The 27,376-nt window shown below is 45.5% G+C and overlaps 2 protein-coding genes across 2 annotated transcripts; one reads left to right on the top strand and one right to left on the bottom strand.

The window, feature by feature from the left end:
- The first annotated feature begins 999 nt into the window (after window positions 1-999).
- On the top strand, window positions 1,000-2,797 carry LOC117855000 (uncharacterized). The gene is made up of 4 exons (XM_072294168.1): window positions 1,000-1,300; window positions 1,390-1,466; window positions 1,583-2,370; window positions 2,467-2,797. Exons 1-3 carry the CDS (start codon window positions 1,000-1,002, stop codon window positions 2,222-2,224), a joined length of 1,020 nt encoding a protein of 339 aa, XP_072150269.1. The 3' UTR covers window positions 2,225-2,370; window positions 2,467-2,797.
- A 6,409-nt stretch (window positions 2,798-9,206) lies between these two features.
- On the bottom strand, window positions 9,207-10,019 carry LOC117855642 (uncharacterized). The gene has a single exon (XM_034738028.2). The coding sequence runs from the start codon at window positions 9,884-9,886 to the stop codon at window positions 9,380-9,382; it is 507 nt and encodes a 168-aa protein (XP_034593919.1). The 5' UTR covers window positions 9,887-10,019; the 3' UTR covers window positions 9,207-9,379.
- Window positions 10,020-27,376: the final 17,357 nt, after the last annotated feature.

The following is a 27,376-nucleotide window of genomic DNA, read 5'->3' as shown; positions in this document are numbered from 1 at the left end:
CGGACGGGAGGCTCTTTCTTTCTCGGCAGGTGCGAGCAAGAATCGTGGTAAAAAGAAAACGCACGCGCGCGCCGCGGGGAAGGAGCACAAGACGTTCGTCTGATGCGACGCCGCGGCGACGTGAGCAGTCGCCGGCCAAAGGTAGGAGAGGCAAATATAATCCCCAGTTAAGTTGGGTAAGCAGAAAAAGGCAAGAAAATGAGTGACAGATAGTGTACTGTCCTGATGCTCCAGACACAGCGAATTTCGGCTGCTATCTGGTGACCGCTGCTTTATTTGCAAGATCGTTGAGGGACCGCAGACGAGTCAAGATCGCATCCCATCCACACGCCTGCGAAGTCCACCGGTGGGGTAGCAGATAACATTTTTTCCGTATCCCGTAGTATGAGACGGTATCAAGAGCAAATTAAACTTATTAGTATATTATTACATAGTATTTACCTTTTTATCTTAATCCCAGTTTTAGTTAAATCTTTTAAACCAAACGGTGACATTTTTATAATTTAATCTCTACTCTTAAAAAGTAGTAATTGTTATTGTACTTTTCATTAACTCTATATTTATGGAAATTAACACAGCAATTTTGTATAATTTTAAATTCCAAATTTAGCTATTTATTGCTTTTATTTTACATGGGCTCTTTATGTAGGTACTCCTATATAATTATTTCCCGGTTCATGCGGGGATCTAAACTAGTTAGTTTCCATAATTGTTATGTCCAAAGTCAGCTATTTAATGGTTGCCCGAAGCCAGCTATATAAATAAAAACTACCAGCTATTTAATGGTTGCAAATTCTATCATTATTATCCCCGCGACTCTGGGTAACTACCTTAACAATATGCCCGGAGTAATTTATGTACAGCTCGTGCCAGGCTTGTTTAGGCGGGTCGTCTATCTGTAACGGAATTTGAGTTCCTGGCGTTAGAGATATAGTGGCACCTTGCATTGCTATATAAACCCTGATGTGTATCATGCGCACGGCTCCACCGCAGCAGGGGATGGCGGCTGGCGGCGGCAACAACGGCAACGGCGCCGCTTCCACGGAGACCGGGACGACGACGGTGGTCGAATCCCATCCCCCGCAGCAGGCCGTGACGCCGAAGAAGCCCAAGAAGCGGAAGAAATCCGAGTCATCAGATGAGCAGTCGAGCGGCGCCACCGTGCCCGGCGGCTGCACTGCACCCGACGGTGACGGCGGCAGAGATCCGAAGCAAGAGGCCAACAAGAAGGATAGGCTCGTGTGGAGTCCTAAGCTGCACGGCAAGTTCGTGAGAGCATGCAACGAACTTGGGGTAAAAGGTATTTAACAATAATGTCCATAATCAGAAATTTATAATTTATTTATAGAACTTGATGGATGCATGCAACCTCTCTCTCAATGGTTATAGATGCCGTGCCGATGAAAATACTGCGGCGGATGAAGATCAATGGAATAACTAGAGCGCAAGTTGCCAGCCACCTACAGGTGATTCCACACAAGCCGTCCTCTTTCGCAAGCTATAGTGCTAAACTGGAAATTGAAGTAGAGATTAGCAGCTGATCGAGCCCATTTAGCTGACAACTACTGCTCACGAATCGCAGAAATATCGGGGGAGTCTGTCAAAACGGAAGGATGAAGAAACCGGTGGCAACAGAGGTGATGCTACCACCGTGTTGGTAGTGCACCACACACCCCTTGATGCCGCTTCGCCCTCTCCGCCGGCGACGGCGACTGCTCCTCCGCCAGCAATTCCGCCCTCCGTGCCGCCTTCTCCGCAATCACCCTTGGAAACTCCCGACACGATGTGCCAACCGCCGAATGGCCACAGCAGCGACCACGCCGTTGCTGCAGCAAACTTGCATCACCAGCAACTGCAACTTCTCTTATTACCGCCGGTGCAGCACCAGCATTGCTTTCCGCCGCCGCCACTACTCCACCAGGTCGGCGCGGTGACTATCACGGAGGAAAAGACTCCGAGTATGATGCAGCAACAGGCCGCCGTCGCCCCCGCTTCACAGCACTGTCCAACGCTCGTGGGCGTCGAGCAGGCGGCAGGCGCTCCGGTGCCGGCGAGCGCCGCGGAGAACGGCCCTCCGGTGAGCATGCTCCGAGGTACGTGCCTGATTGATCGTTCGCATATTCTGTTATTTTCCAGCACCACATATATCTGCACCAGCACAAGCACTTCTGTGATCTGTGCTCCCATTATCTCGTCCTACAAGCATTTCCTAAGGCCAACATGATGAGACTTGAAGAGCCGGAGACACGAATGGCGCAGGCGCTAGTGGTCGCCAAAGATGAAAAGGGGCAACGGCGAGCTGCAGAACCAGAAGCAGCTGGTGCTGCCTCCTTGAGCCCGCCTGGCAGCATCATTGAACGATACTGGGGGGTAATAAGCGATGAACTCCGCCCTTCAAAAATGCCATCACGTTGGCTACAGATTCAGTCAGGAACACTTCTGATGTGTGGTGCATGGTTATTGCAGAGTGGCGATCGACCTTCATGGGACTTATTCGGATTACGACCGAGATTAGCATCGTGCCGACGGGGATTTCCACGCTAAAAGAGATTAAGGAACAATATATAGGCCCATAATGTAGGGAGTTTGAGCTTCATGTCAACTAGTACTGTGTTTGAGGCCTAGAATTGCCGACAGCGATTGGTACTCTAGCTGGTATCTTAAGAAGATCTCATAAACAGGGTATAATTAAGCCCTTCATGGACAGGGCCTCAGTTTGCTAGCCCTTGGTTGGTGATTTTTTTTTAAAACGTAATGTCCTGTGGTGTGCTCATTTTATTTATCTATATTGCACGTATTGTTGTTTTCCTTGCCTAAACAAAGACCTGAAATGTTTAGCTCAATGAGATATTGCAGATATCTACATAAAAATTAAAAAAGTCATATGTGATAGCTACAATACACTGTCTGCTCTGTTAAGAGATCGAATTCAGAAATGATTATTTCACAAAATGTCGTCTAAAATGTTTGCATTATGCCAATCGGTTTCCATGGCACGCTGAGAAATAATGGTGTCATTTTTAGCATAGAGATTACTAGATTAGGCCTCGACTATGTGAAATCTGCAAAATAATAATATACATACGTAAAAGAAAATGACATTTTCCTTCCACGTACACAAATTTGCTTACATGGCTCCATCACATGCGCTATATGACATATACATCCTGAGCTAATCGACTATCAAAGCGGCTCTTTCAGTCCTCGTACTTTTTTGCGGGCTCAGTTTTGTCCTCTTTGAGTGCCATATTGTCATGCCACACGCACATCAACGAAGAGTCAATAGGGTTTCATGGTGTCTATATATGCAGTACATTTGGTTGGTATTCTATTGTGCATCTGCTTCCAACCAATCCTGTGCCAAGGAGGGACGACCAGTAATTTCTTGAAAGAGCGAAAAACTAACATGTCTTATGCTTAATTAATACAGGGCCTGGAAAGAAATATGTAAACTGAAATATGATGCCTTGTGAGGCTGCATAGCCTAATGGAGAAGAAATGTGGGGTTACACGGGGTCAATTATCGCATGTGCTTATTCATCTTAGAGGACTCTCCGCTGACGTGGAGCGAGCGCAGCACATGGTATGCCACATAGGATGAGGGACGATATTGAAGTGAAAGAAAAATTGAAGGATTGGCTTTGATAGTTGAGGAACTAAATTGAACCTTGGGAGGACGAAATTGCTTATCCTACCAATATATATCTCTAAAAGAAATACTCCTGATTCTATCCAAGACCATGGATGCAAGTGAAGCAAGTTTGAACTTTGTGTTATGTAGCGAATGATGGAGCTAATCAGAAAAGTTTAGCAAGTGCATACCAAGCTCATGTCGGTATGTTTGGAACTTCCACTGGTAGTAGCATCATTCATTGATGTTTACTTCATGTAAATAACTATTCTTACTAATGGCACATATACTGGTACGAATGTGTTACTTCTTCTCAATACACTCCATACTTCTCGATACACTCCATAAACTTCCACTTGCTGGAAAGAAGCACAACAAACTACTACTAAAGTAGGCTTGCCGCACCCTAGAGACCATGGCTATGGAGATCTTCGCCAAGCACGGGTGGTCATCTTTTAAGAGGATTCGCGCTTAATTAGTTGTTGCACCTTTACTTAGTTCGCTTTTTAAGAGCTTTTGTTTAAAACTATTACTTGAAAGCGATTGGTTGTGTGCAAACCTCTTGCTCGGTGTGCTTAACTGCACACATGGTCAGGAAGGGAAAAAAAAATCAGAAACCGAACTACTGCACACTTGCCGTTTGCTGCTGCTGCTAGCACGCGAGGTGAGCGGATGATTTTTGTGCGTACGTGACTACGTGAACATGCCAGCTGGTTTTCTACGGTTTTCCAGCTCCACGGTTTTTTTTTTATCAACGGCGGTAGGGGGGTTCGGAGAGTTTCTGCCATTTTCCGGTCCGAATATTCCGTTACAGATAATCTGAGGAACCGCTCCAGCTGTTAACCGTCCCATTCCAAAGCAGCGAGATCGAGATAGTAGGCCCTAACCGACTCGCCACCCGCCGTGCTACATAACCTTCAATCCGTACCGTACGGTACGGCTGTACGGAACGTACCTCACGCATGCACCTTGCTGTGCGAGACGGCAACATCCGCGCGCCAGCAGCCATCTAATCTCGATCTCCTTCCCGGTTTGCCAGGTGATTCGCTCTCTTTGATTTGATTACTATGTTCCCAGCGTATCTTTCAATGACCATTCATGACAGTACTTGACGTCTCAGCAGCCATGGCACCGGAGGCGAACGGTGGCGTCGTCAACGGCGGCAGCTCTACCATGGAGGCTGAGCGGAACAAGAAGCCCAGGAAGCGGAAGAAGTCCGGGTCATCCCGCTCAGCTGCCGAGACCGCAACTTCTTCCTCGTTGCCCAGCGCCGGCGATGGCAACGGCGGCGCCGGCCAGCAACGACGGCAACTGGCCGGCGAGGGCCAGCAGCAGCAGCAGCAACTGCACCGCGGGAAGCCGAGGGTCATTTGGACTCCCGAACTGCACAGCATATTTCTGAAGGCATACAATGCCCTCGGGGAAGGTATAGCACAGTATCGTCTCTCGTGATCTCGTCTCCCTAGCTTATTCCAGTAAGCTATCGGTAGTAATGGGTTAGGACTCTAAAGATTAACAAGCTATTTTCCTCCGACGCTTATATATAGATGCTGCGCCGAAGAAAATATTGGCCTTGATGAATGTTGATGGGATTACCAGAGAGAATGTTGCAAGCCACCTTCAGGTGATTACAATTACAAGCCGGCCTCTTTGACAGACCAAGGAAAAAAAATCAACTAGGAACTGCAGTATTTTTTTCTTCTAACATTTGGTCACCCGTTGCAGAAGCATCGATTGAGTCTGAAACGGGAGGAGCAGCGCATGCCAGGCAAAGTACATCAACGACCACCCCTTCATGCAGAAGCTTCCTCTCCAACCCCAACGCCTGTGCCCTCTCTGCATCCTCCTGCCCAAGCACCAGCGCCGTCGTCTCTGCACCCGCTTCCTCCTCCGCAAGCACCCTTCGCGGCTCTCACCATGTCTCCGCTACAGATAGGGCATGGCCACCAGCATCTACTGCAGACACCACCAGATTATTGTTTCAGCAGCAGCAGCAGCAACGCTGCTCCAACAAGCTTGCTTCTTCATTATCCACACCCGGGCTTTCTTCCCATGATGCAGCCAATCCAGCATCCCCTGGACGCCACCGCCGTTGCGACGCGGCGGAAGCTTTTCAAGAAACAAGTTGCAGGACGTGATGCGACGATGGCGCAGCGGGCTGCCGCGGCGGCGGCTTCGGGCGGCTACAATTTCATGCTCGTAAGGAACGACGTCACGCAAGCGTCTCAAACTGTGAGCATCACCGGAGGTATGTACCTCATTCATCGAGCCTTTAATTCCTCTTGCTTAATTTTTAGTAACAGTAGAAAATGCTTGACGAGCTGCATTCCGTGACTGTGACATTGTCTTGTCCTGCGTAGAGAGCTCGGTTCATGAGGCCAATATGAGGTACGAAGAGGCTGAGATACGCATGGAACACCTGCAGATGGCTGCCGAAGGTGAAGAGGGACAAGGGCGAGCCGCCGAACGAGGTGCAGCTGCGGAGATGGCCGCCAAAGCAGAAGAGGGACAAGTGCAAGCCGCCGAACCAAGAACAGCTGCTGCTGGCTCCTCGAGTCCGCCTGGCAGTAGTAGCATCCGTGAACAATACTTGAAGGTAATAATAAGCGATGAACGTTCTTGATAAACGATATCGCATTGGCTACTCGATTCATTCAGGAAATAATTGTGGTGTCTGGTATATGGTCATTGTAGATCGACGACATCACCGATGTTTCGTGGGACTTCTGCGGAATCCCTTGGCGCAAAACTGGTTAGCATGGTGGGGTGGCTGTGACGACGGCGGCCATAGCGTGGAAGTGGAACAAAACCCTGAGGGCTTGTTTGGATAGAAGGGGATTGGTAGGGAATGAAGCCCGTTCCACTTCAATCAACGAGGCCTAAAGGGCAGGGTCGGTGCCCTTTTTTTATCTGTCGTGGACTCATCTCATCAGTTTGCTAGCTAGCTTTGCTTGGTGCTTTCTTTTATCGTGGACTTGTGATGGTTATTTCCCCCACATTGTGAGGACGTTGCTTGTTATCATGTGGACTTATATTGAGATCTCTTTATTTGGACTTGGGACTCTTGGAGGACTGCCGCAGTTCGATTGAAAACTTCCTTCATATTTTATCAGTTGTTCGCCGGTATTACGGACAGGCTCCATCTGTTGAGAATTTTGAGAACTAACTTAAGTGCAGGGAGGCACAATTTAGGCTTGGGTATGAAACATGGCATAATATGCAATTTGTGCATGCTAACTGCAAGGTACGCCCTCCTCGATCCAAAATATAAGTTTAGATTCCTTCAATCTATCAAACTTTTTATATTAAGCTTTGATCATTGCTCCCTCTAATAGTAATCCAGACGAGGACAGGAGGTCGGACTCAGCAGCGGCAGAGCGTGTGACGACTTACGACGCCAAAGGCATCGTAGTATATCGAGGAGGCAAACAGGCCAGAATGTAATCGATTCGTTGGCCGGGCTGAGGGCCTTTGTCCTCTAACTAATTCAAAGTGCTGAGTTGGTCCAACTTGGCCTGTGCCTCTTCCTTCTCATTTGACATTTCTTCCACGCTGGCCAAATAGGGCGATCACCGTACCTACATACTCCCTCCGTTCCAAATTATAAGTCATTCCAACTTTCTTGGAGAGTCAAACATTTTTATGTTTGACTAAAATTATAGAGAAAATCACAAAAATTTATGACATCGAATAGATATATTATGAAAATATATTTAATGAAGAAACTAATGGTACCTATTTGATATCATGAATGTTAGCACTTTATTGTATAAATTTGGTCAAACTTGAGATGTTTTGACTCTCCAAGAAAGTTGGAATGACTTATAATTTGGAACGGAGAGAGTACACTACACGCCACTAGTTACATTCATTATGAAAATTATCCCAAATTAACTATATCTAAACATAACGTATATCTACGTACATGGTAGAAGCGTATCTAAAAAATCAAAAGGAATATTAATTTAGGATAGAAGAAGTACTTTCATAATAACTCCACACTTCTATTCGAAATATGATATTTTCAAAGAATATGCTAGTGTCAACCTTTAGACAATGCTAATGCAATTAACGATTTAACAACATACACTTTCATAGCACAGTAAGTTTTGTACTTTTGATTTTAAGATGTAAATAATTAACTTTTTGCGGGAAAATTATAATATTTATCTATGGAAAATCATCATTTGCTTGCTCAGCAATTCTTTATATAATTTCATATGAAAATTTCATATATGAAAGTTTGAAAAACAAGCTTTTTGGATGCAAACGCAAGAAAAGCCAGGACCATCAAGACATAATAAAGGAAACTAGGAAACAAAAGAAACAACGAGGTTGGACCTCTGGTTATTAGTTTCCTCCAAAATTCATTTGCCGTAGCACATTCCGTAAGCAGGGCGGCAGCGGCGCAGCGGGCCTCCGGTTGCACCGGAAGGGCAGGGGCGGTGGGGCTCCAGCTGCAAGGGGCGGGGCAGGGTGATTTTGTTTGTTTTTTAATAGATTCACCGCCGAGGTCCGGCCAACCTTTATCCGCCGGACTCCCAAACCACCCAAACCGGTGGTGATTGGGGTTGGGGGCCAGCTGTGATGTCCCATTTTCTTTTATTCCAATGGACTGAGGGGGTGTTTGTTTCTTTAGTCACCCCTAAAATTCCTATCCCATCAAATGTTTAGATACTAATTAGGAGTATTAAATATAGATTAATTACAAAACTAATTGCACAGATGGAGACTAATTTACGAGACGAATCTATTAAATCTAATTAGTCCATGATTTGATAATGTGATGCTACAGTAAATATGTGTTAATGATGGATTAATTAGGCTTAATAGATTCGTCTCGTGAATTAGCCTCCATCTGTGTAATTAGTTTTATAATTAGCTCATGTTTAGTCCTCCTAATTAACCTCCGAATATTCGATGTGATATAAATTTTAGTCCAGACTAAAGATCAAACGTCCCCTGAATTTTTCTTATAGAAATTGGATCCTAAAAATTCCCTTTTTCCTCTGATTGAGGCTTAAGTGATTCCAATACTAGTAACGTTGTATATCTAATTATACACATCCTGTAAACGTGAGGTACTTAAGTACATTAGTACGAGCTAGAAATATCACCATGTCACACTGTAAAAGTACATCCTAGAATTATCACCTATGTCTGTTCCTCGTGATAGATGGAACGTGTCCGCTAGTTTATCTATAACTTAACATGAGTACCGTATTTTTTTACAAATCAAATATTATTACCGTGTGACCGTCGCACGAAGAGTACGTGCTAGTTAGGCAATTAAGCGCCATCAGGTAAATCTACGAAAATATTCTTACCAACTACTACTACACCGCTACACGTACTACAGTACTTCAGGAGCATCAAAATTTATGCCAAGATCAGGTCTTAGAGTACTATCTTGATCGAATTGGTGTACGGTTCAGCAGAATTAGAGGCCGGTTTCCTTTGCTCCACTCCCATCAGTTCAGCAGAGCATTTTTAGCTCTTCATCAGTGATTCGAAACATATTTACGGTACTGTTATTGCATTTGCACTAGTAGATCACAAGACAACAGGAACACAGTTTTCGATTCCAAGCATGTGAATCCATGGCACTTTTATGAATTGTGGATGAAGAACAGAGGAACCGTAATGTGGAGTTGACAAGAAATGCTTTCGAGGCGCGCGCGAAAGATACACTCAGTAGTAGAAGTAGTTGTGATAAGTAAGCAAGAAGAATACATCTTTCATTGCCGCTCAAACAGCCGTGGGCAGTCGTAGGGTGGCGGCGGCGGGCGCGCCGGCGCCGTCGCCGGGGACGGCGAGGGGAAGGGGCCCGCCGCGCGCGAGTATGGACCTGTAGATCTCGACCAGCACCTTCTCGTCGTACTCCTTGAGCTGCGGCGGCCGCCCGAAGGCGGCCCCGTGGGGCGTCGTGGCGCAGTAGGGTGTGCCGGCGCCGTACCCGACGGCCGGGGAGGAGGCCAGCCGCAGCATGGCCGATACGTACGCGTCCCGGAGCCGCACGAGCCACCGGCGCGGCGAGAGCGCGCGGAGCAGGCGACGCCCGAGCTGGCCCCGGCGCACGCGCCACCCGCGGCGGCGGCGCCGGGCGGAGCCTCCCTCCGGCGGCGGCTGGGCGACACCACCTCCGAGCTCCGCGGTGGGGAGCGGTGGGCGGCGCTGCGCGGCGGCGGCGTCGACGCGGTAGTAGCCCCGGCGCTTCCAGTACGCCTTGATGCCGCCCTTGTAGGTGCGGTCCATGCCTTCGTTCTTGGCAGACAGCCGGCCGGCGCGCGCTCGATTGGAATTGGGGAGGTGGACGAAGCTTGTGGGAGAGCGCCTGTACAGAAATGGTGGTGTACGATGCGACGGAGGCACTGGCAGAATGGATTAGGTCGGCAGTCTTATGTAGGATTTATGAAGCAGTGTGATTCTATTTTTTAAATGCAGTGAAGCCCTTGCAAGACCACCTATTTTCAAGAACAACTGAAAGTACGGGCTGTAGGAAAAGACATAAGTAAAGTTCACAAAAATAAAAAAGGGAATTCATAAACTTTCTTAAGGAAAGTAGTATGCATTCGAGTTTTGCGTGGGGGGTTCAAGGCCAGTTGGTCTTGCACAATTCAAAGAATTAGAGGTTTATCACAATGTAGTTCTTTGAAATCTTATGTAAAAGAAAAGTGATTTCATGAATTTAATAAAAAAGGGATGAAGTCAGAGAAATTTCATGTTTCAAGAAAGCATCTTTTATTATATATACACACAAATGAAAAGGATGGGCTAATGCAAGAACCAAATTTGAAATTATGATCATCGTCAATTTTTTTTGGAAAAAATCCATTTTACTCCCCTTATCTATCCACTTTGTCCGCTTAACCCCTGAACAAAGTTTTAGCTCACTTTACTCCCCTGAACTATTTCATTTGGTCCAATCTACCCCTAATTAGATTTCTCTTTTTTGTTCTTCGTGTATGAGTTGAATTTTGAGTTCAAATTTTGTGAGCATATACAAAACATGATGCCCCATGTTAGAGAATTATACTAAGAATTTTCATGGTTATTTTCATAGGTTAGGAATATTTAATACGAAATTGATCTTAGATATACAAAATTGTACGAAAAGTAGTTATGGAAAAATTCTAATATATTTTTTTAACATGGAGCATCATGTTATAAGTGAACTGACAAAATCTGAAATTAAAATTCAATTTGTACGCGAAGAAACAAAAAATAGAAATCTAATTAGGGGGTAGATTGGACCAAATGAAATAGTTTGGGGAGTAAAGTGAGTCTAAATTTTGCTTAGGGGGTTAAGTGGACAAAGTAAATAGGTGAGGGGAGTAAAATAGACTTTTTCCTTTCTTATAAGAGATGAAAAATTTGTATATGATGTTGTTGGCACGTATGGACTTTTGGTATTGTGTAACCAAAGTAAATAACATCATAATCATGAGCGTACATCTAAGGAGAAAACCAGAGGTAGTGATGTAGTTTTGATATGTCCATTATTGACTTCTATGTTATGATCTCAAATCCAGTACTTGCATTAGCTTGAAAAACAATAACCACAATTCCGTGATTGGCTATTTGTTTAGTTTAATCGTAAAATCATTTTAGCACTACAACTAAATAGAGTCTACTCCATTCAGTCATGAATACTTGACATTAAGAGAAGGTTTTGATTAAGCTTTTTTGGATTTCACTATCAATAGCTTTCAGATTTAATACTGCAAACGTATAGCAGTACACATGAAAGGCACATGCATATATTTGTCGTAAACGATACTAATTTCATAATTATTGGATTTCACGACAGCGTGCCTTTATAGAGAAAGTTGCATAAACTACATGCTCGTTCCGTTCTAAATTGAATTGTAGCTCGTTCCGTTCCAAATTGAATTGTAGATTGTTTGGATTTTCTAGATTCATAAATATTATTATGCAGAAAACACGTGGCATGGAGGGGGTGTCTTGGGCGGAATTTTTTTTGATTCTGGAATTATTCTGCTGGTATACGTCAATTGTGCTCCATACTCTATGCACTCGTTCGAGTTCCGGCAAAAGATTAGGTGCAGGACTGTAGGTGGCATGCACATGTGACAAGACTATGATGGTTACATGTTGGGCCTTAGCCTGTATTGTATTTCTTCCCCTTCATTGACTTTGGAGAGAATCCATAGGACAGTTCGGTGCGGTGATTAGAGTGAGTACACTTTCATAATAATTATTGGATTTCACTATTTTACTAATCCCTCCATTTCAAATTATAGATCGTTTAATCTTTTCTAGATTTATATGTATTATTATACATCTATTTTAAATTGTAGATCGTTTTACTTTTTTCTAGGTTCATAAATATTATAAGGCATAGATATAGACAATATCTAGATGCATAGCAAAAATTATGCACCTAAAAAATCAAAATAACCTACAATTTTTGGGACGGTGGGAGTAGAAACTAACTTATGTAAACCATGCATTGCATGCATATTGCATTGCCAAGAAAACATGCGCGAGTGTCTAGAGCGGAAGTATTTTGATTCTGGTATGTGTCAATTGCTCTCCCATACTATATGCCCTCTTCCGGCAAAAGGATTAGGTGTGGGTGGCATGTGCACGTGACGAGACTATCATGGTAACAAATTAGGCCTTGGTTGTCTCTGTTCACTGTTCCCCCTTCTCATTGGATTCGCGTGAGTCCACAGTAGAGTTCAGTAACACACCTGTCTACTGAAGTGAAGAGTAGGCGAACGCATGGCTGTATGACTGTACGAGTGCATCGTCTGCGTCTCCGAAACGTGCATTCTTCAGCACCCCGCCTCTTGTTTGTGCACCAGGTTTTCACCTGAATTTTTCCTCCCTACCAGCTTTTGCTAGCGCAGCAACTTAAACATTGGCTAAGCTTGCCGTTCCAGGAGCCGAGCAGAGAGCATCAGCATTCAGCCACGGCAATTGCAGGATCTTGCGAGGGCGTATGCGCGAAGGCGTTACAAAGGGAAGGGCATTTAAGGATGGCAAGGGCGGCGGTTGGATGTCCGCGCTCCCTCTGTCCCTCCATTAATGGCGATCGGTGTGTGGTGCGGCGACGGCCGGTGGTGGGGTGTGCCTGGTGACGAGGCTGACGGCCAGATCCGAGGCCGGGAGGGGCCGTGCTGCCGTCGGGCACTGCACCGCCGTGCCGCTCGCTGCCCATGCGGTGGCGGACTAGACTGGCATGTGCGGTGTTCTACGTGTACCCTGATCCTGATGCTGAGCCCGTGTCCGCTGACGACGACGCACGGGGGCTCCATGACGGCCCGCCGGATTTATGCTCCCATCGCCGTCCTTTACTTTGGTCGTGAAGACTGGTTGGTGGCTGATGAAGAAATAAGAATGATTTCGCCCCATCCGGCCACCACCTGAACGACCTGCTTCGTCCGAGGCTTGGGTTGAAAAGGCTTCAGCCCTAGCGGAGCTAGGCAATAACCTAGGACCCGGATCAAAAGCCAAACCGATCCGTGCCACGTCTCCACACTCAACTAGCATGCCTTTTTGTTTGCGTTGCGTGCAACAACGAACAGCCATCACAAGGAACTGTGAATGCAGGACACGATCGGCTGCGAATTAATAAGACTCAACCATGCTAGTGTCGCTGTCTTGGGTACGTGGTCGTCGAAAACTGAAAAGCAAGCGGACCTGATGAAGCAAAGGTCCGGCATTGGTGCTTCTCCTGGCCCATGGGTCTCCACTCTCAACCGTGGCGAAAGGCGTTATTGATGAACATGTGCACTATCCAGTATAGTACTAAGAAGAGAACGCGGCATCCGTGCGCGTCAGTGTTTAAGTGCCGCCGCCTTATGCAGTACGAGTCGATCCTTCTCACTCGGTTACACATCCACATCCTGTACATGATTTCTCTATAGACCTAAATCCGGTGAAATTTTTTAGCCGTGATCGGGCCACGTCATTGAGCACTGACGTCCATCTGATCTCGGGCAAATTAAATCCCTGCCGTCCAGCGTCCAGCGCGACCGTTTGCGGCACTTCGCGAGCCTTCACCCGAACCGTCCATCTCGGTCTCCGCTGCAACCATGGCGTGCCTCCTCACGCTCGCCGCCGCCGCCACGCGGGCAGGCTCCCACTACGCCTCGCACGCTGCGGGGCCACCTCACGACGGAAGTGCTTGGGCGCGCCGGCGGTAGCTCGGAGGCACAAGCGAGGGCCAAGGCTGCGGCCGGCTCGTAGCACGGCGGACCCGCAGCCATGAGCCCATGAGGTCGCTGGTCTCACCCGCTGTGTGGAGGCAAAAAAACATTGGCCCTCTTTCAGCGGGAGGAGGCGCGGCGCAAGGCAGCCCGCAGCACAGGGGCGCGGGTGGGAGGAATGCACGGCCCCTCAACCTGGACCTCTTGGCTGCGTCGCACAGCAGCGGCTGCAGTCCGCGCAGTTGCGAAGCTGCCACACCGGGTGCGCATGGCCACCAAGCCAGCGCGGCGGCTTCCTCCCAGGCGCCGTTGGACTCAAACGCAGAAATATCGAGCACGGCGGCAACGTACCCGCCAGCGGCGTCCATGGGAGGAGGCCGTCCAGCTATTCCTCGATAAGCGGCTGGTTGCCCCAGGCCTTATTCACGCACGAGCCCGTGCTGGCGTGCCTCCACGCGCAGCTCGCCAAGCCCGACTTCTACGCCGCCTCAGCCGGTTAGCCCTCATCCGTGCCTCTGGCGCCTCGGCGCGAGTGGACTTCGACGTCACTTCGAACGCGTTCGTCAGAACGGCGATGATTGCCAGGCATGCGGTGGCGATGAGGCGTAGGGGAATTTTTTTTACTTTTATCTTTTTTTAAGAATATTTTAAAAATAACTCCTCCCGAACTTTATTTGCGCGTGGTGACCCTTTTGCCCGTGCCAGCGCCCGTGGCGCGGCAGGAAGCCTCTGCCGCAACATATGCACTGGCGCGGCAGAGGCTGCCACGCTAGCGCTTCGCGGGAGGCGGGCCGGCGTGGCACTGACGTGAGCAAGCGGTTGCCGCGCCAGCCCGCCTAGCGCGGCAGCGCCTGGGCTAAACGTGAGCGCCGGCTCCCTCCTCTCTTCCTTCCAGAAAGAAACCGAGCCCGAGCCAAGGACACGCCCCCCCCCCCCCCCAATCCCTCCCCCAAATCCGGTGATTTCGCTTAGGGAAAGTAGTGGGAATCGATCACCGTTTTGTTTGGAAGGTATCCCCCAACTTTTTCCCTTGTTTTACCATTCCGTTTGGTGATCGGAGGATATTTAGGTGACCTAGGGTTCGGTTGTTGATTTGAAATTTTGATGAAATGCAATGTTGTTATGTGTTATATGATGCTTAGTTCATACGCACTAGATTCTCTGCCCGTGATATTGACATGTAGATCTTGTTGCATGCTTCGATTTAGGTAGATATTCATCCAATTGTGTAGTGTACATGGTATGGGTAGTTTTTTTTGCAATATGTCCAATTGATATGTCCAATATGTTTAGTTTGTAATATAGTTGCTATAGTTTTTATGGTGAAGTGTTTGTATTTTGTAGATGGATTGTTTAATTTGTATGTTTGATGGTGGGATTGTGAAAGTTGGTATGCAATTGTGTAGTGTACAAGACATGGGTACGTTTTTTTTTGTAATATGTCCAATTAATTTGTCCAATATGTTTCTTTCGTAATATAGTTGCTATAGTTTATATGGTAACGTGTTTGTATTTTGTAGATGGAGTGTTTGTATTTTGTCGAATTGATGTATATAGTTCGTATGGTAAAGTAGATGGATTACGTGTCTAAAGTTTATTTGTGTATTAATTTACAGGCACTTGATGTGTAGGTGAGATGATGTCGTCCGGTTGTGAATACAAGCGGCATAGGTGGTACGTGCGTTACGTGGGTGAGTCCAATGCGGATGCTCCCGTACCTCCTGCCCTCCTGGTACCTCTTTGTAGATGTGGCGTGCAAGTTGAGGTGAAACAATCAAGGCATCCAAAGATAGCAGGAAGAGCCTTCTATGTGTGCAAGTGGACTTTTGATCCAATGCCTGCTGCGCCTTGTAATTTCTTTCAATGGATAGATGGATCCGACAAATATGATCCTAAGATCCGCCTATTCCCATACCATAGCACAGAGCTTAAACCATACCATCAGTTTAGGCGTTGGGTTCCTCCTCCACCAAATCCACCTAGAATGACCGAGGAGGAGAAGCAGGAGGCTGCTTGTAGGCGTGTGAGGGATCCTCCCATGTGTAAGTGTGGAGTTGCTGCTAAGCTTATGCGTCCTAACTTAGGGGTTCACTCCATTCTTTCGATGCTCTCTAAAGACTCATGTAAGTTTATTAGGAGAATGTTAGTATGATGTGTAGCAAGCAGTGATAGTTTTATTGATTTTTTCTCACTTTTAATCTTGTCACCAGTTTTATGCAGTATGGGTGGCCGCTATGTGATTTCAATGAGTATATCTACAGGCCAAAGGCAATGTGGCCAACGGAGGAGCAAGTGCGGGAGTTCGAGAGTGGAAAGGCATCATGGCCATGTGTGTCCTCTCCTAGTCGTAGATGCAAGTGTGGTATATTGGCAACAAAAGGTGTGGTGCCTTTTGAGCTTGGATATGGTTTGTTCTGTGGCAATGCACATGGCGAGTATTGGGTGAGTAACTACTCATCTCTTTTGTGGTGCCTTGAGAGATTACATGTGAAATGTGTATCCATTGTTTCAAATTTGTAAGAATATGAAAATCTTGTTGCAGGAGGGAAGGACATGTGATTGGGAAGACTTTTCTAGTCGTCATGATTTATTGTTAAAGTTGGGTAGTACATCAGAACCATGGAAGTCAAGACAAACACAAGAACTGATAGAAAAGATTAGGACGGAGTATGATATGTCTATACCTAACAGCGACTTGCTTTGGGGGAAATATACCAAGACATGATTCGGGAGGCTGGAGTGAAGCCTGAAGGACTTTATGCGAAGGAAACTATTATTAAGTATTGGAGGCAGAACAGAACCAAGTATCCACGAGCTCTAACTAAAGATGAGAAGAGAGAAAATAGGAGGAAGTTGAAGGAGGAGAGGGAGTTGGAGAAACAAAAGTTGAGGGAGGAGAGAGATCGCATAGGTTTTGTGGTTGATCCGAATGCAAAATACCCTAAGGGTTTATGGGAAAAATATTTGCAGCAGGTTAGGGCAAGGAAGAGAATGATTGAAATGGAAGAGCTACAAGAAAAGGCAGAAAAGGTGCAAATGGAGGCGATGAAGTCACTTGTTGCTGATTTACCTGTTGGGAAGGTTAATGTGGATAAAAAAGGGAAGGGAGTTGTTATTGTGGGGGATGATGATGATGATGATGATGATGATGATGATGATGATGATGATGATGATGATGATGATGAGTTACCATGTGAAGGTGACTCCGACTAGATGAACGTGTTGATTGAGTTGGTTCACATTTATCTTTAGTTGTGAAAACTATGTTCATTTGTGAGAGAACTATGTTTATTGTGAGAACTATGATTATTTGTGAAAACTATATTCATTTGTGAGAGAACTATGTTTATTGTGAGAACTATGATTATTTGTTGAGAAACATGTAATATGTTATTTGCATTGAGTGTGCGTGCGTGGTCATGGTCAATGTTTGCATTTTGGTAGTACATTATTTGCATATACTATTACAAGGGTGTTGACACCGAATGTAGGAAATATGCTCTGAAAGGAAGAAATCGGCCGATGGTGCAAAAGTTCCAACAGTTTGGCATCCAAGGGAAGCTCACGTATGGGAGGTTGCTTTATAGAATAAAATATTCTGGAGATAGAGTTGGTTAGGATAAGCTTGATTAGAGATAGAGTTGGATTAGTTAGAGATAGAGTTTTGATTAGAAAAGATTGTGTACATGGCTTGCCTTGTACGTGGTGCGTCAAAGGCCATCCGTCCTATAAATATAAAGGGTCCTGGCCGTTGTAATCTTTTTATCACACGATCAATATACAACACATTTATCTTTTATTTACCTTTTCGGCTTCACGCCATTGCATTAGGAGTAGGAGTAATGTAGCTTCTCAACGAGTTCCTTCTAGCAAGCTGGGCTGCATCGACCTCGATCTCCGGCGAGCTGCAAAGTACCGTCACCAGGTGTTCTAGGCTTTAACCACCGGGCGCATCGCTGTGGTTTCGTCTAGTTTCATCTACCAGTTATCGAATATCTTGGATCTTTGACTTACGGCGCATCGCTTCTGTCTTGATCTACGGTATTTACCAGTTATCCTGCCTTGATTAAGTCTGCATCGGCTGATATTTATCTGTTCTATCGTCTTGCCGTTCAGTTTGCTTTAATTAGCTTTAGATCGGTTCGTTATAGATGACAAATCGCTTAATAGCTTGTTGTATCTTAATCTTGGTTATCCCCTTCGAGTGCTGTTGGGATTAAGTTTTGTTATGATTGGATTCATCGGCTGGTGGGGTTCAGATTAACATCCTGCTAAATATTTCTAGACTGCAACTACCGGGCGCATCGCTGTGGTTTCATCTAGAGATATTGGTCGAGAGTTTAGTTTAGATCGCATCGGTTTGTGGCTCTAGCTATGGTGGAGCGGCAGCTCAATAGCATCCTGTTTTCTATCGGCCGCCTGGCCGATGGTTATCGCAAAATATATTAAATCGGCTGAATGGCCGATGGATTACTCACTCTCGTCAAGGATCATATCGGCCTGATCGGCCAGTTGCCTTGGACTTCACAACGACTATCATCTCCTTGTCAGTTGAATGGTCAAACTGATTGGCACGCCCGCGCACACCACGCGCGCCGATTTGGATTCTGCACTGGAGTTAAGCAGATCTCGCAGGTCCTCATGTGGTGATGCAGGGTCCACCACCATCAGGATTTTGCGTCAACAAAGGGCTATTTCGTTTCATAGCATAAGTCATTAATGATTACTTACTTTGTTCATACATAATTATTGGGGTAGAAAATTACTTTCTATTGCTAGTACCACACTGTGTTGCAGCTACTTGGATAGTTTCATGATATTATTGGAAACCTACAAGTCAACAAGTGTGTATGATTTAGCACTTGTGATCTCATACAGAAGGTACCCTTGTTTTGAGAAAAATTGAGTAACCACCAAGGCAGTCCTTGTTTCTTTCTTAATCAACGACCAACTTTGAAAATTTATAATTTAGACATAAGCAACTGAATTGTGTCAATTGAAGTGTATCCTCTAGCTTTTTCTTTGTTCACTTTTTAGGTATATTGTTTTCCTATAAGCCCTTTGTAACAGTACCTGTTGATTTCAAAGGTATATGTACAATAGTTTGAGAGGAGTAAGCTATAAACGTGGAAGTGTAGAGCAAGATGGCGTTGCCGCTCCAGGAAGCCTGGCGCGGCAGGACTGAGCTGCTGCGCAAAGCGCAATAAACTTTGAGTAGGTCAGAGGGCTGCTGTGCCACTCTAGCTGGCGCGGCAAGCCAACGTAGCCGCGCCACTCTGCCTGGCACGGCATGGTTGAGCTGCCATGCAAAGCGCAATAAACTTTGAGTAGGTCAGAGGGCCGCCGCGCCACTCTGGCTGACGCGGCAAGCCGACATAGCCACGCGACTCTAGCTGGCACGGTAGGGTTGTGCTGCCGTGCAAAGCGCAATAAAGTTTCAGTGGGTCAGAGGTCTGCCGCGCCACTCTTTCTGGCGCGGCAATGCTGCCGCATTGTAACTCAATAAAAGCCTATTTGATGCTCACCTGAAGTATATCCATCTCATGGGACATTGTTTGGTCATTATGTTTCCATTAGTGCTTGGATTCTGCTTGTCCAATGTGAGTTATAATTATCACTCCAGGGATAATTAAGTGATTCACAAGAAAATAAACTCTTAACAAAGTAATGTGCTTAAAATAGCATATCAGATATGGTTAGCATAAAAAGTCAGGGAAAAATGGAAGGCATCTTAAAGAGTGATATATGGATTGATCATTGACTTCGAAACTTCTATTACGTATGCCCTAGTTGGTGAAACCAAACACGTCGTCATCCTTCACATGTCACCTAAGCTGCTGGGCAGTGGCACACCAGACTACCTTGCTGTTGCAAACCACATTTGCGATGCATTGATAGATGGTAAGTTCTACAGCTCAGGTGAGGATGAATGCTGGTGATAGCCAAGCACAGCCCCAAGGGAGGTCCCTGATGAGAGGAGAATAGCGTTACAACAATTTTAATTGCAAGCAAAAGAAAATGCCTTCTCGCATCATTTAGTAAGGCTAAATAAAAGGATATATACAGCATGCAAATAACTAGCCGTCAGAAGCCTCTCAAGTACTTTTCTCTGTCCCAAACAATAAAAAGCATCCAATATACTAATAGAGATAGCAAAGAGACATTGTGGAGATATTTAGGAAAATAGGTGCACTTCCATTGTATTATTTCATCAGACCTATAAGAGCTCTAAACATATATGACTATTCTGGTCAATTTTCTAGTCTTCTTTCACCTCCTCCAGCTGCTATGCATTTGGCAAATACTGCTGATAGGAAAGCAGCAATTGTTCTATCTAATCTGAAAAGTGGGAATAAGAACATGTACAGTTATTCCAAAGATAGTTCCTCTATTAAAGCATGTTACTTCGGACTGATCTCTTTAACATTTAGTATCTTTTCTTATCTTTTTTTCTCAACTATGACTTTCTCTCATAGTTATGCTTCAAAATTGTAGTAAGAAATATGCTACACTTCAAAATTCTCAACTATGACTTCTGACTTTCTCTTTAACATCATCATTTTCCCACTATTAAGCGGCTTCTGTTCTGGCCAACATGCTTGCATTCAATAATCCTCAGGGCATTCAAATTTTAAGTGAAGGATAACCATTGAAATTCATAAAAACAAGAAATAAGACAGCCTACCTCCATGCCATGATCAGAAATGCACCTATCATCTCTTCCCATATTTCTTCAAATAGCCTGAAAAATATAGAATAGAGGAAAATCGATGAGACAAACAAGGTAGTATTGTACAGTGCAGAAAGATGATATAATATGCATTCTGAATGCACCAGCTGATCCTAACCTTTCAATGGAGAAAATTCTTGAAGACCCCCCTTATCTGGCCTTAATGAAACTTTTATCAATGGAACAGCTTCAAGTGAATGATACAAACCGGAAGCACAAGTATGTCACCAAACAAACATAAACCATTACAAGAAACAAAACAGGAAATGTTTCACATACATGGACAGAAATCCAACTAAAATCCATCTTAGTCTTTTACACACTTGACAATTGCAACAGTCTTGTACACATAGATAGCACGAATTGCAACATAGTCTTACAGTCCAACACCTAGTGCAACACACTTGAGACATGCAAATTTTATTGGAATGGCCGCCGCTGATCCAAAGGGCTAAAAGGATCTCTTGGGCGATGCTCCCTCCTTGGATGCGTGGGCAGCACATTGGCGCTGCCAATGTCGGTGTGGTCCCAGGAACGACGCCGGCAGGGCCTCTGGGTAGGAGCTGCAGGTTCCTACAAAAAAATTGAAAGGAAAGCATGAAGGTGTACGACTCTTTGGGAATTGAACTTAACAATCCAGAATAGAATTAGGGGAAGCTGGTGAATCTACCTGGCTGGACTCTTCCTGCGTCTGAGTCATAGGTGGAGCATCAAACGTGCCGGATATCTCCAGTTCCTCACCATAGGAAGGGTCGTCATCCTCGGATAGGTTACCTTCAGAGTCCTCGCTTGCCTCAAGGGATGCGGATGCCTTGCCTCGTGACCTCCAAGTAGGACCTGCAGCAGTGGATCGTGATGCAGTCCTTGGGGGGTCACCAAGGGAGTCCTAGAGGTTCCACCGCTACTGTGGTGGATAGGGGTACGCCGTGATCCTGAAGAAGTGCCCTGGCCATTGCCCCCGTGGTGCACATTTGTGGCCAACATGCAGTTCATCTTCATGAACATTCGCCTGCAGCTTCTTCGAACCCTCTACAACATGTAAGTAGCATAGATTCACCATTATGATATTGAGAGGGTTACAAAGATAGTACGGGCATCAGTGCAAACTAGGTTATGCTTGTACCTCTGCGAACTGACGAAGCACACCAACATCGGATCCGACTGCACGCTCCATGACCACGCCCGCCTCATTTGCAAGTCTTGCAAGCTGTTGTCCATATACGTATAGTTTTGATTTCATGATTTATCAATGTTACGGTACTGTGATTACATTCCTTCGGAACGGAAATGGACAAACTGGAATCTTACCATGTAGTCATGGAGAGGTGCACGCTCAGGCTGTGTCCCATAGCATGTCACCGTGTCGTACTTGTCAAGTATGTCATCGGATGAGTCGGACGGTGCATCCTCAATGGGCACATTGCTCGAAGATGGCTTCACCTAAGTTCTCGTGGAAGCACAGTACCATCGTATGTACTCATTGTTTGATCCTGCTCGCCAGTACGACCCATCTTCAGGATCACATCTTTGCCTGTTCTCCCACTGGATGAGGTACTGAGCATGCTTCAACCTCTAATCATTCTCCTTGTACCTCTTCCTGCGATCGATCCTGCATCACAAATTTCTCAAGTTATTAGCATAACATGTTACATACGTGTATCGAAGAAGCGAAGTGGGTAATGATTCCTGCATACATGTACAGTTGTTGTGAAGTCGATAACTCCAATGGAGGGCACGTTTGAATCCTACCAAACTACCACATCACCCTATGCGGCATGTGGAACTCTACGATGTAGTACAAGATCATTGGAGTCGTGCACCTCTACAACTGCCTGTCTTTGTAGCACATCGGTGAAAATACGATCTGGCTTAGCTGTTGATGGGTGTACGGTTCCCATTCAACCTTCAAAATTTGGTAAAGACAATAGTTATTTCATAGGCCATTATATGCAATAGAGCTTAAAAATACTATGGTGACCAAATTACCTGGTGTTCGGTGACAACATCCAACTCGTTCGTGTAGGCCCTGTAGCGCCTATCTGGATTGCCACAAATGGGCTGCGCATGTTTCCACACATGACAGAATGTGGGATGACCATCGTTTCGATGCTATTGCTGAAAATTCAAAGGAATCCAATTGTTAGCAATGTACAGAAGTTTGGAGAACTGCAAATCGGAAAAGAGAAGTCGTCGTAGTAGCTTACATCGACGTGAAGACGGCAAGGTCGATCCACAGGCAATCGCTCCCAAATCCAAATCTGCAACATATACGCATAGCCTCCAACATTTGAATCCCTTGCAGTGCGTCTGCAAACCTCACACAGCTGCCTGTACAGCCAGGCGAGGACCGCTGAGCCCCAACTGTACAAATAGATGTTGTCCCAATCCTAACCCAAAAGTGGAAGAACCATCCAAGACACCGTGTTCCCGGCTACATCAGGAAGGAGGAACATGCTGACAAAGTGTCATAGCCAAACACGAGCGTGTCTCTGCACAACCTCATCATTTGCTCCCTCAGGAGCTCACACCGGAGGTCTTCTTGGAGTTGTCTCTGTCCTCTGGCTCTAGCGGCCTAATCTCAATGTGCATTGCTACCATGTCACGCCAATTCTTGCTCTGTATGATTCCCGTCACTGGATGCCCCTCTAGTGGAAGACCGAGTATCATGGTGACGTCCTGCATCGTGATGGTCATCTCGCCAAACGGGAGGTGGAAGGTGTGAGTCTCCGAACGCCATCGGTCGACCATGGCAGTCAACAATGGTCCATCCATTGGAGGGAGACCCACAACAACCTGAACTGCAATGTCCAGGAATCCTGCTCTCTGGAGGTAGTGCGCGTAGCGCTCATCCTACCTAAATGGAGAGTACACTCTCGCTCGTAATGGCTTCAAATCCTGCAAAACAACCAAATAATTGGAAATAAGATTATTTCTTACCACACAAGGAAATGGACATAGATGGAAAAGGTTCTTTGGAAAAAAAAATGGAAACAAATGGTAAGATATGAAATGGTATCTAATGATTCAACTAAAAATAACAACATACATTATTTGTAGATATTTTGCAGCAATGCCCCTTATTTTCATCTAGGATAATTCTTAATGTGTTTATTTGAATTATCAGACAATAAGCGTTTGATAAATGACATCCAAAGGTGATGACATATCTCAATTATTTAATTTATGCAAAAGCTTCACGGTACACACATGATTCGGAAATGTATGCCTAATTAAGCTCTTGTTCTTCGAGGGTGAATATATATAAAATTTGCACATAAGCTTATTCATGCAGTACCTCGTGTAGGTCGGCGAGATGGTGGGCGCGATGCTGCGAGTCGTATGTGGCCTCAAGGAGCGGGTACACTGGGGCTACCATCCTAAAAAACAATAAACAACATTCGTTAGTAAAAAGGTTCATTGTAGGATAAGTACAGTAACAATAAAAATTTACTTTCAATAAATGCTATAATGATAACCATGCAAAAGACGAGCAACGCGCCTACCCTCATGTTGGAAGAACGCGGCTTTCTATTGTTCACCCTAGATTTCTTGCCCTTAGATTTTTTTATTGCAGCATGTGCAATTCTTAATGATCTTGTGGCACTTCGAGCAACGATTTTCTGACTTCTCCACATCAAAATCGTCTGTTCCATAATCTGTAGAAAGCCTCCCTTGCGACACGTCCATGTCCTCTCAAACGCTTCTTCTGCCTCCTTCCTACTTTATTTCTCATCAAATTAGGGTTGGGCACGTACTCTACCCCTTCATATGGCGGCCATTATGACGGATCAAGGTAAGGTTGAAAGCTAAATTTCCATATTCTAACTATGTGCTCCCTAGATTACAACGATGACATGTACAAGGGGCTTTCATAGTTAAGACCTCTTGCCTTGCAAGCTGTAATGAAGTGTGAATATGGAAGATGCAATAATTGAGGAACGTTGCAGGTGCACGAAACTTCATTCAGATCCGCTCTGTAGTGTCGGCCTCCATGGCTCTCACCCCCAACGTTAGTAGCACCGGAACCTTTTATAGAATATACCATTCTTTCTAGCCCGTACGGTTCTGGTAAGTGGTGCACGGACCTAAACTCAGCCTCTGATATAAATTCATCTGCAACCTTCCCAGTCCTATGACCTTCATCCAACATTGCACGTGCCTTTTGCCATTGGTCCACAAAGTAGGCGTTGCATTTTTCAAAGGAGTATTCAATAATTCCAGAAACGGGCCTACTTCGGATGCCTTTGAAAACAGCGTTTAGGGATTCCAAGTAGTTTTTGGTCATAATACTCCAACACATCCCTCCCTCATCGAAAGTCTGCGTCCATTTGCCCTTATCCTCCATTTCACCCTTCAACCATTCTTTTGCGTCATCGTTCAAGTCCTTCACTAGATCTTCTAACTTCTTATTAAATTCTGTCTCCGTATGTACCTTGCATGAAGTCTTCAACTTTCCAATCACGCGGTCGCTCTTTTGCCGACACGACATGTTGGTGGCAAAGTGCCTCGTGCACCACCTATGCACGAGCGGTGGAAACCCATCCATGTGGTCATTCGCACAATTTAGGAGTCCATGGTGCCTATCCAAGATCATACATACTTGGCGTGAAGGTCCAAGTACATGTCGCTGAACCAGTTTCATAAACCATGACCAACTCTCGTTGTTCTCACTTTCGGCCAAGGCAAAAGCAAGAGGCACAAGCTGCTATTCTGGATCTACACCAACTGCCATCAGTAGTGTACCCTTATACTTTCCGGTCAAGAATGTACCGTCCACAAGTATCACAGGACGACAATGTTGAAATGCCACACTACATCGAGGGAAGCACCAAAATACCCTTTGGAGCACGTGCTTCAAAACTCCATTGTCAGGATGCATGATGCCGCATGAGTCAGTGAACCATTTAACCCTGGGATTGTAGTAGGTCATAGCTGTGAGTACTCTAGGAACCATGCCATACTACTCCTTCCAGTCCCAAAGCAGGGCAACGACGTGTTGCTTCGACCGTCAGTCCTTTGAATACTTGACACGATATCCACTAAAGGTGAAGATGGACTCCACAAGGGATGGCACCGATGTCTTGCTGTCTTTACGGATAATGCCTAGGATACGCCACCAGAGGTACTTTGCTGTGCACTGGGCGTGCACTCGCTTTGGCTATGAAGAACGACAAGTATGCGGTTGCACAACATTTGAAATCCTTCATTGTCTGGTGCTTGTAATTAGCCAAGACCATACACGCCAATGGCATCCTTCCTTGCACATCACATTGTACCTTAAGTTCTTGTTAGAGTGAACTACGCTGAAAGGCTTATGTAACCTCACTGCGTAGTCAGCCAAGAAAAAATTGAGCTCCTTAAGACTTTTGAACTTCATTCCCTTCTTAATCACTGGACTCTCACTAAAGGGTATCCCTTCAGAATTCACCATACTAGATTCACATATGGCTTTGTGGACCATGCTTATGTCCTTATCATTGGGAACAGATGGCAGTTTGACATCACGTTCTTTCAACAACCGCAACTCGTTCTGGGTGTAAGAAAAACATTCGTCCATACGACCAATGGCTTCTACATCATGCACGGTTGCGGTGTTGAACTGCAGTCCATCCTCCTCATATTGTGACTCCTCGTCCTCATTTTCATGCCCATCACTCTGAGATGGTGACTCCTCCTCTCCCTCGACATCTTCTACCCCATCATCCTTGAATTCACTATCTTCGGAACCCATAAATATGTTATCATCATCTATATTTGCTTCATCCCTCTCAAAAGTGTCAATGGGAAAATCATCATTGGCAATGACCAAGTCAAAAGCAGATTCTGTTTCACCTAATACATGCTGCAAAATTTCTGACTCCTGGGTACCATTACGATTCACTACCGCCACTTCATCCCTCAAGACAATGTTTGGGCCAGGCATACGAATAACTTCAACTACAACCTCCAAGCATGCAACATTTGCTTCGTGAACTAGATCCTTATAGTGCTTCCAATTTGAATCGGATGCCAAGTTTATGAGAACATAATGAGCTCTAGCTTTCCCACAATCATAACGGCCTCTCAATGTCATCTCATCCACTCTACATCCATACTTCCTCATTGCACAGTCAACTAAATCCATAAAAGTTGGAGGACCATCGAAGAATTCAACTGCCTCATTCATATTCTCAAACTCCCCATTTTCTTTCACAATACCACCATAAAAAAATGAACTAAACAATCCATCTACAAAATGCAAACACTTCACCATGTCATGTACACTACACATTGCACATATTGGACATATCAATTGGACACATTCCACATATTGGACATACCAATTGGACATATTGCAAAAAAAACTACCCATGTCATGTACACTACACAATTGGATGAATATCTACCTAAATCGAAGCATGCAACAAGTTCTACACGTCAATATCGTGGGTAGAGACTCTATTACGTATGAACAACGCATCATCTAACACATAACAACATTGCATTTCATCCAAATTTGAAATCAACAACCTAACCCTAGGTCACCTAAATATCCTCCGATCTACCAAATGCAACGGTAAAATAAGGGAAAAAGTTAGGAGATACCTTCCACACGACGCGGTGATAAATTCCCACTACTTTCCCCAAGCCAAATCGCCGGATTTGGGAGGATTTAGGGGTGGAGCGGCGGCCGGCGGCATGAGTGGTGCTCGGGTGCGGGTGGTTTCTGGAGAAGAAGGAAGAGAGGAGGGAGGAAGGAGGAAGCCGGTGCGCGGCTGTTACATAGGAGTTGCCGTGCCAGGCGGGTTGGCGCGGCAAGCTTGACGCGCCAGGCGGGCTGGCGCGGCAACCGCCACC

Source organism: Setaria viridis, chromosome 5 (genome assembly GCF_005286985.2).
Source record: "Setaria viridis chromosome 5, Setaria_viridis_v4.0, whole genome shotgun sequence".
Lineage (NCBI taxonomy): Eukaryota > Viridiplantae > Streptophyta > Magnoliopsida > Poales > Poaceae > Setaria > Setaria viridis.
This window is presented reverse-complemented; position numbering and strand designations above follow the sequence as displayed.

Coding starts and splice junctions, on each gene's coding strand:
- LOC117855000 (XM_072294168.1), top strand. CDS start 1,000: ATGGCGGCTGGCGGCGGCAACAACGGCAACGGCGCCGCTTCCACGGAG. Junction 1,301..1,389: donor CAACGAACTTGGGGTAAAAG/GTATTTAACAAT, acceptor CAATGGTTATAG/ATGCCGTGCCGATGAAAATA. Junction 1,467..1,582: donor AAGTTGCCAGCCACCTACAG/GTGATTCCACAC, acceptor CACGAATCGCAG/AAATATCGGGGGAGTCTGTC.
- LOC117855642 (XM_034738028.2), bottom strand. CDS start 9,886: ATGGACCGCACCTACAAGGGCGGCATCAAGGCGTACTGGAAGCGCCGG.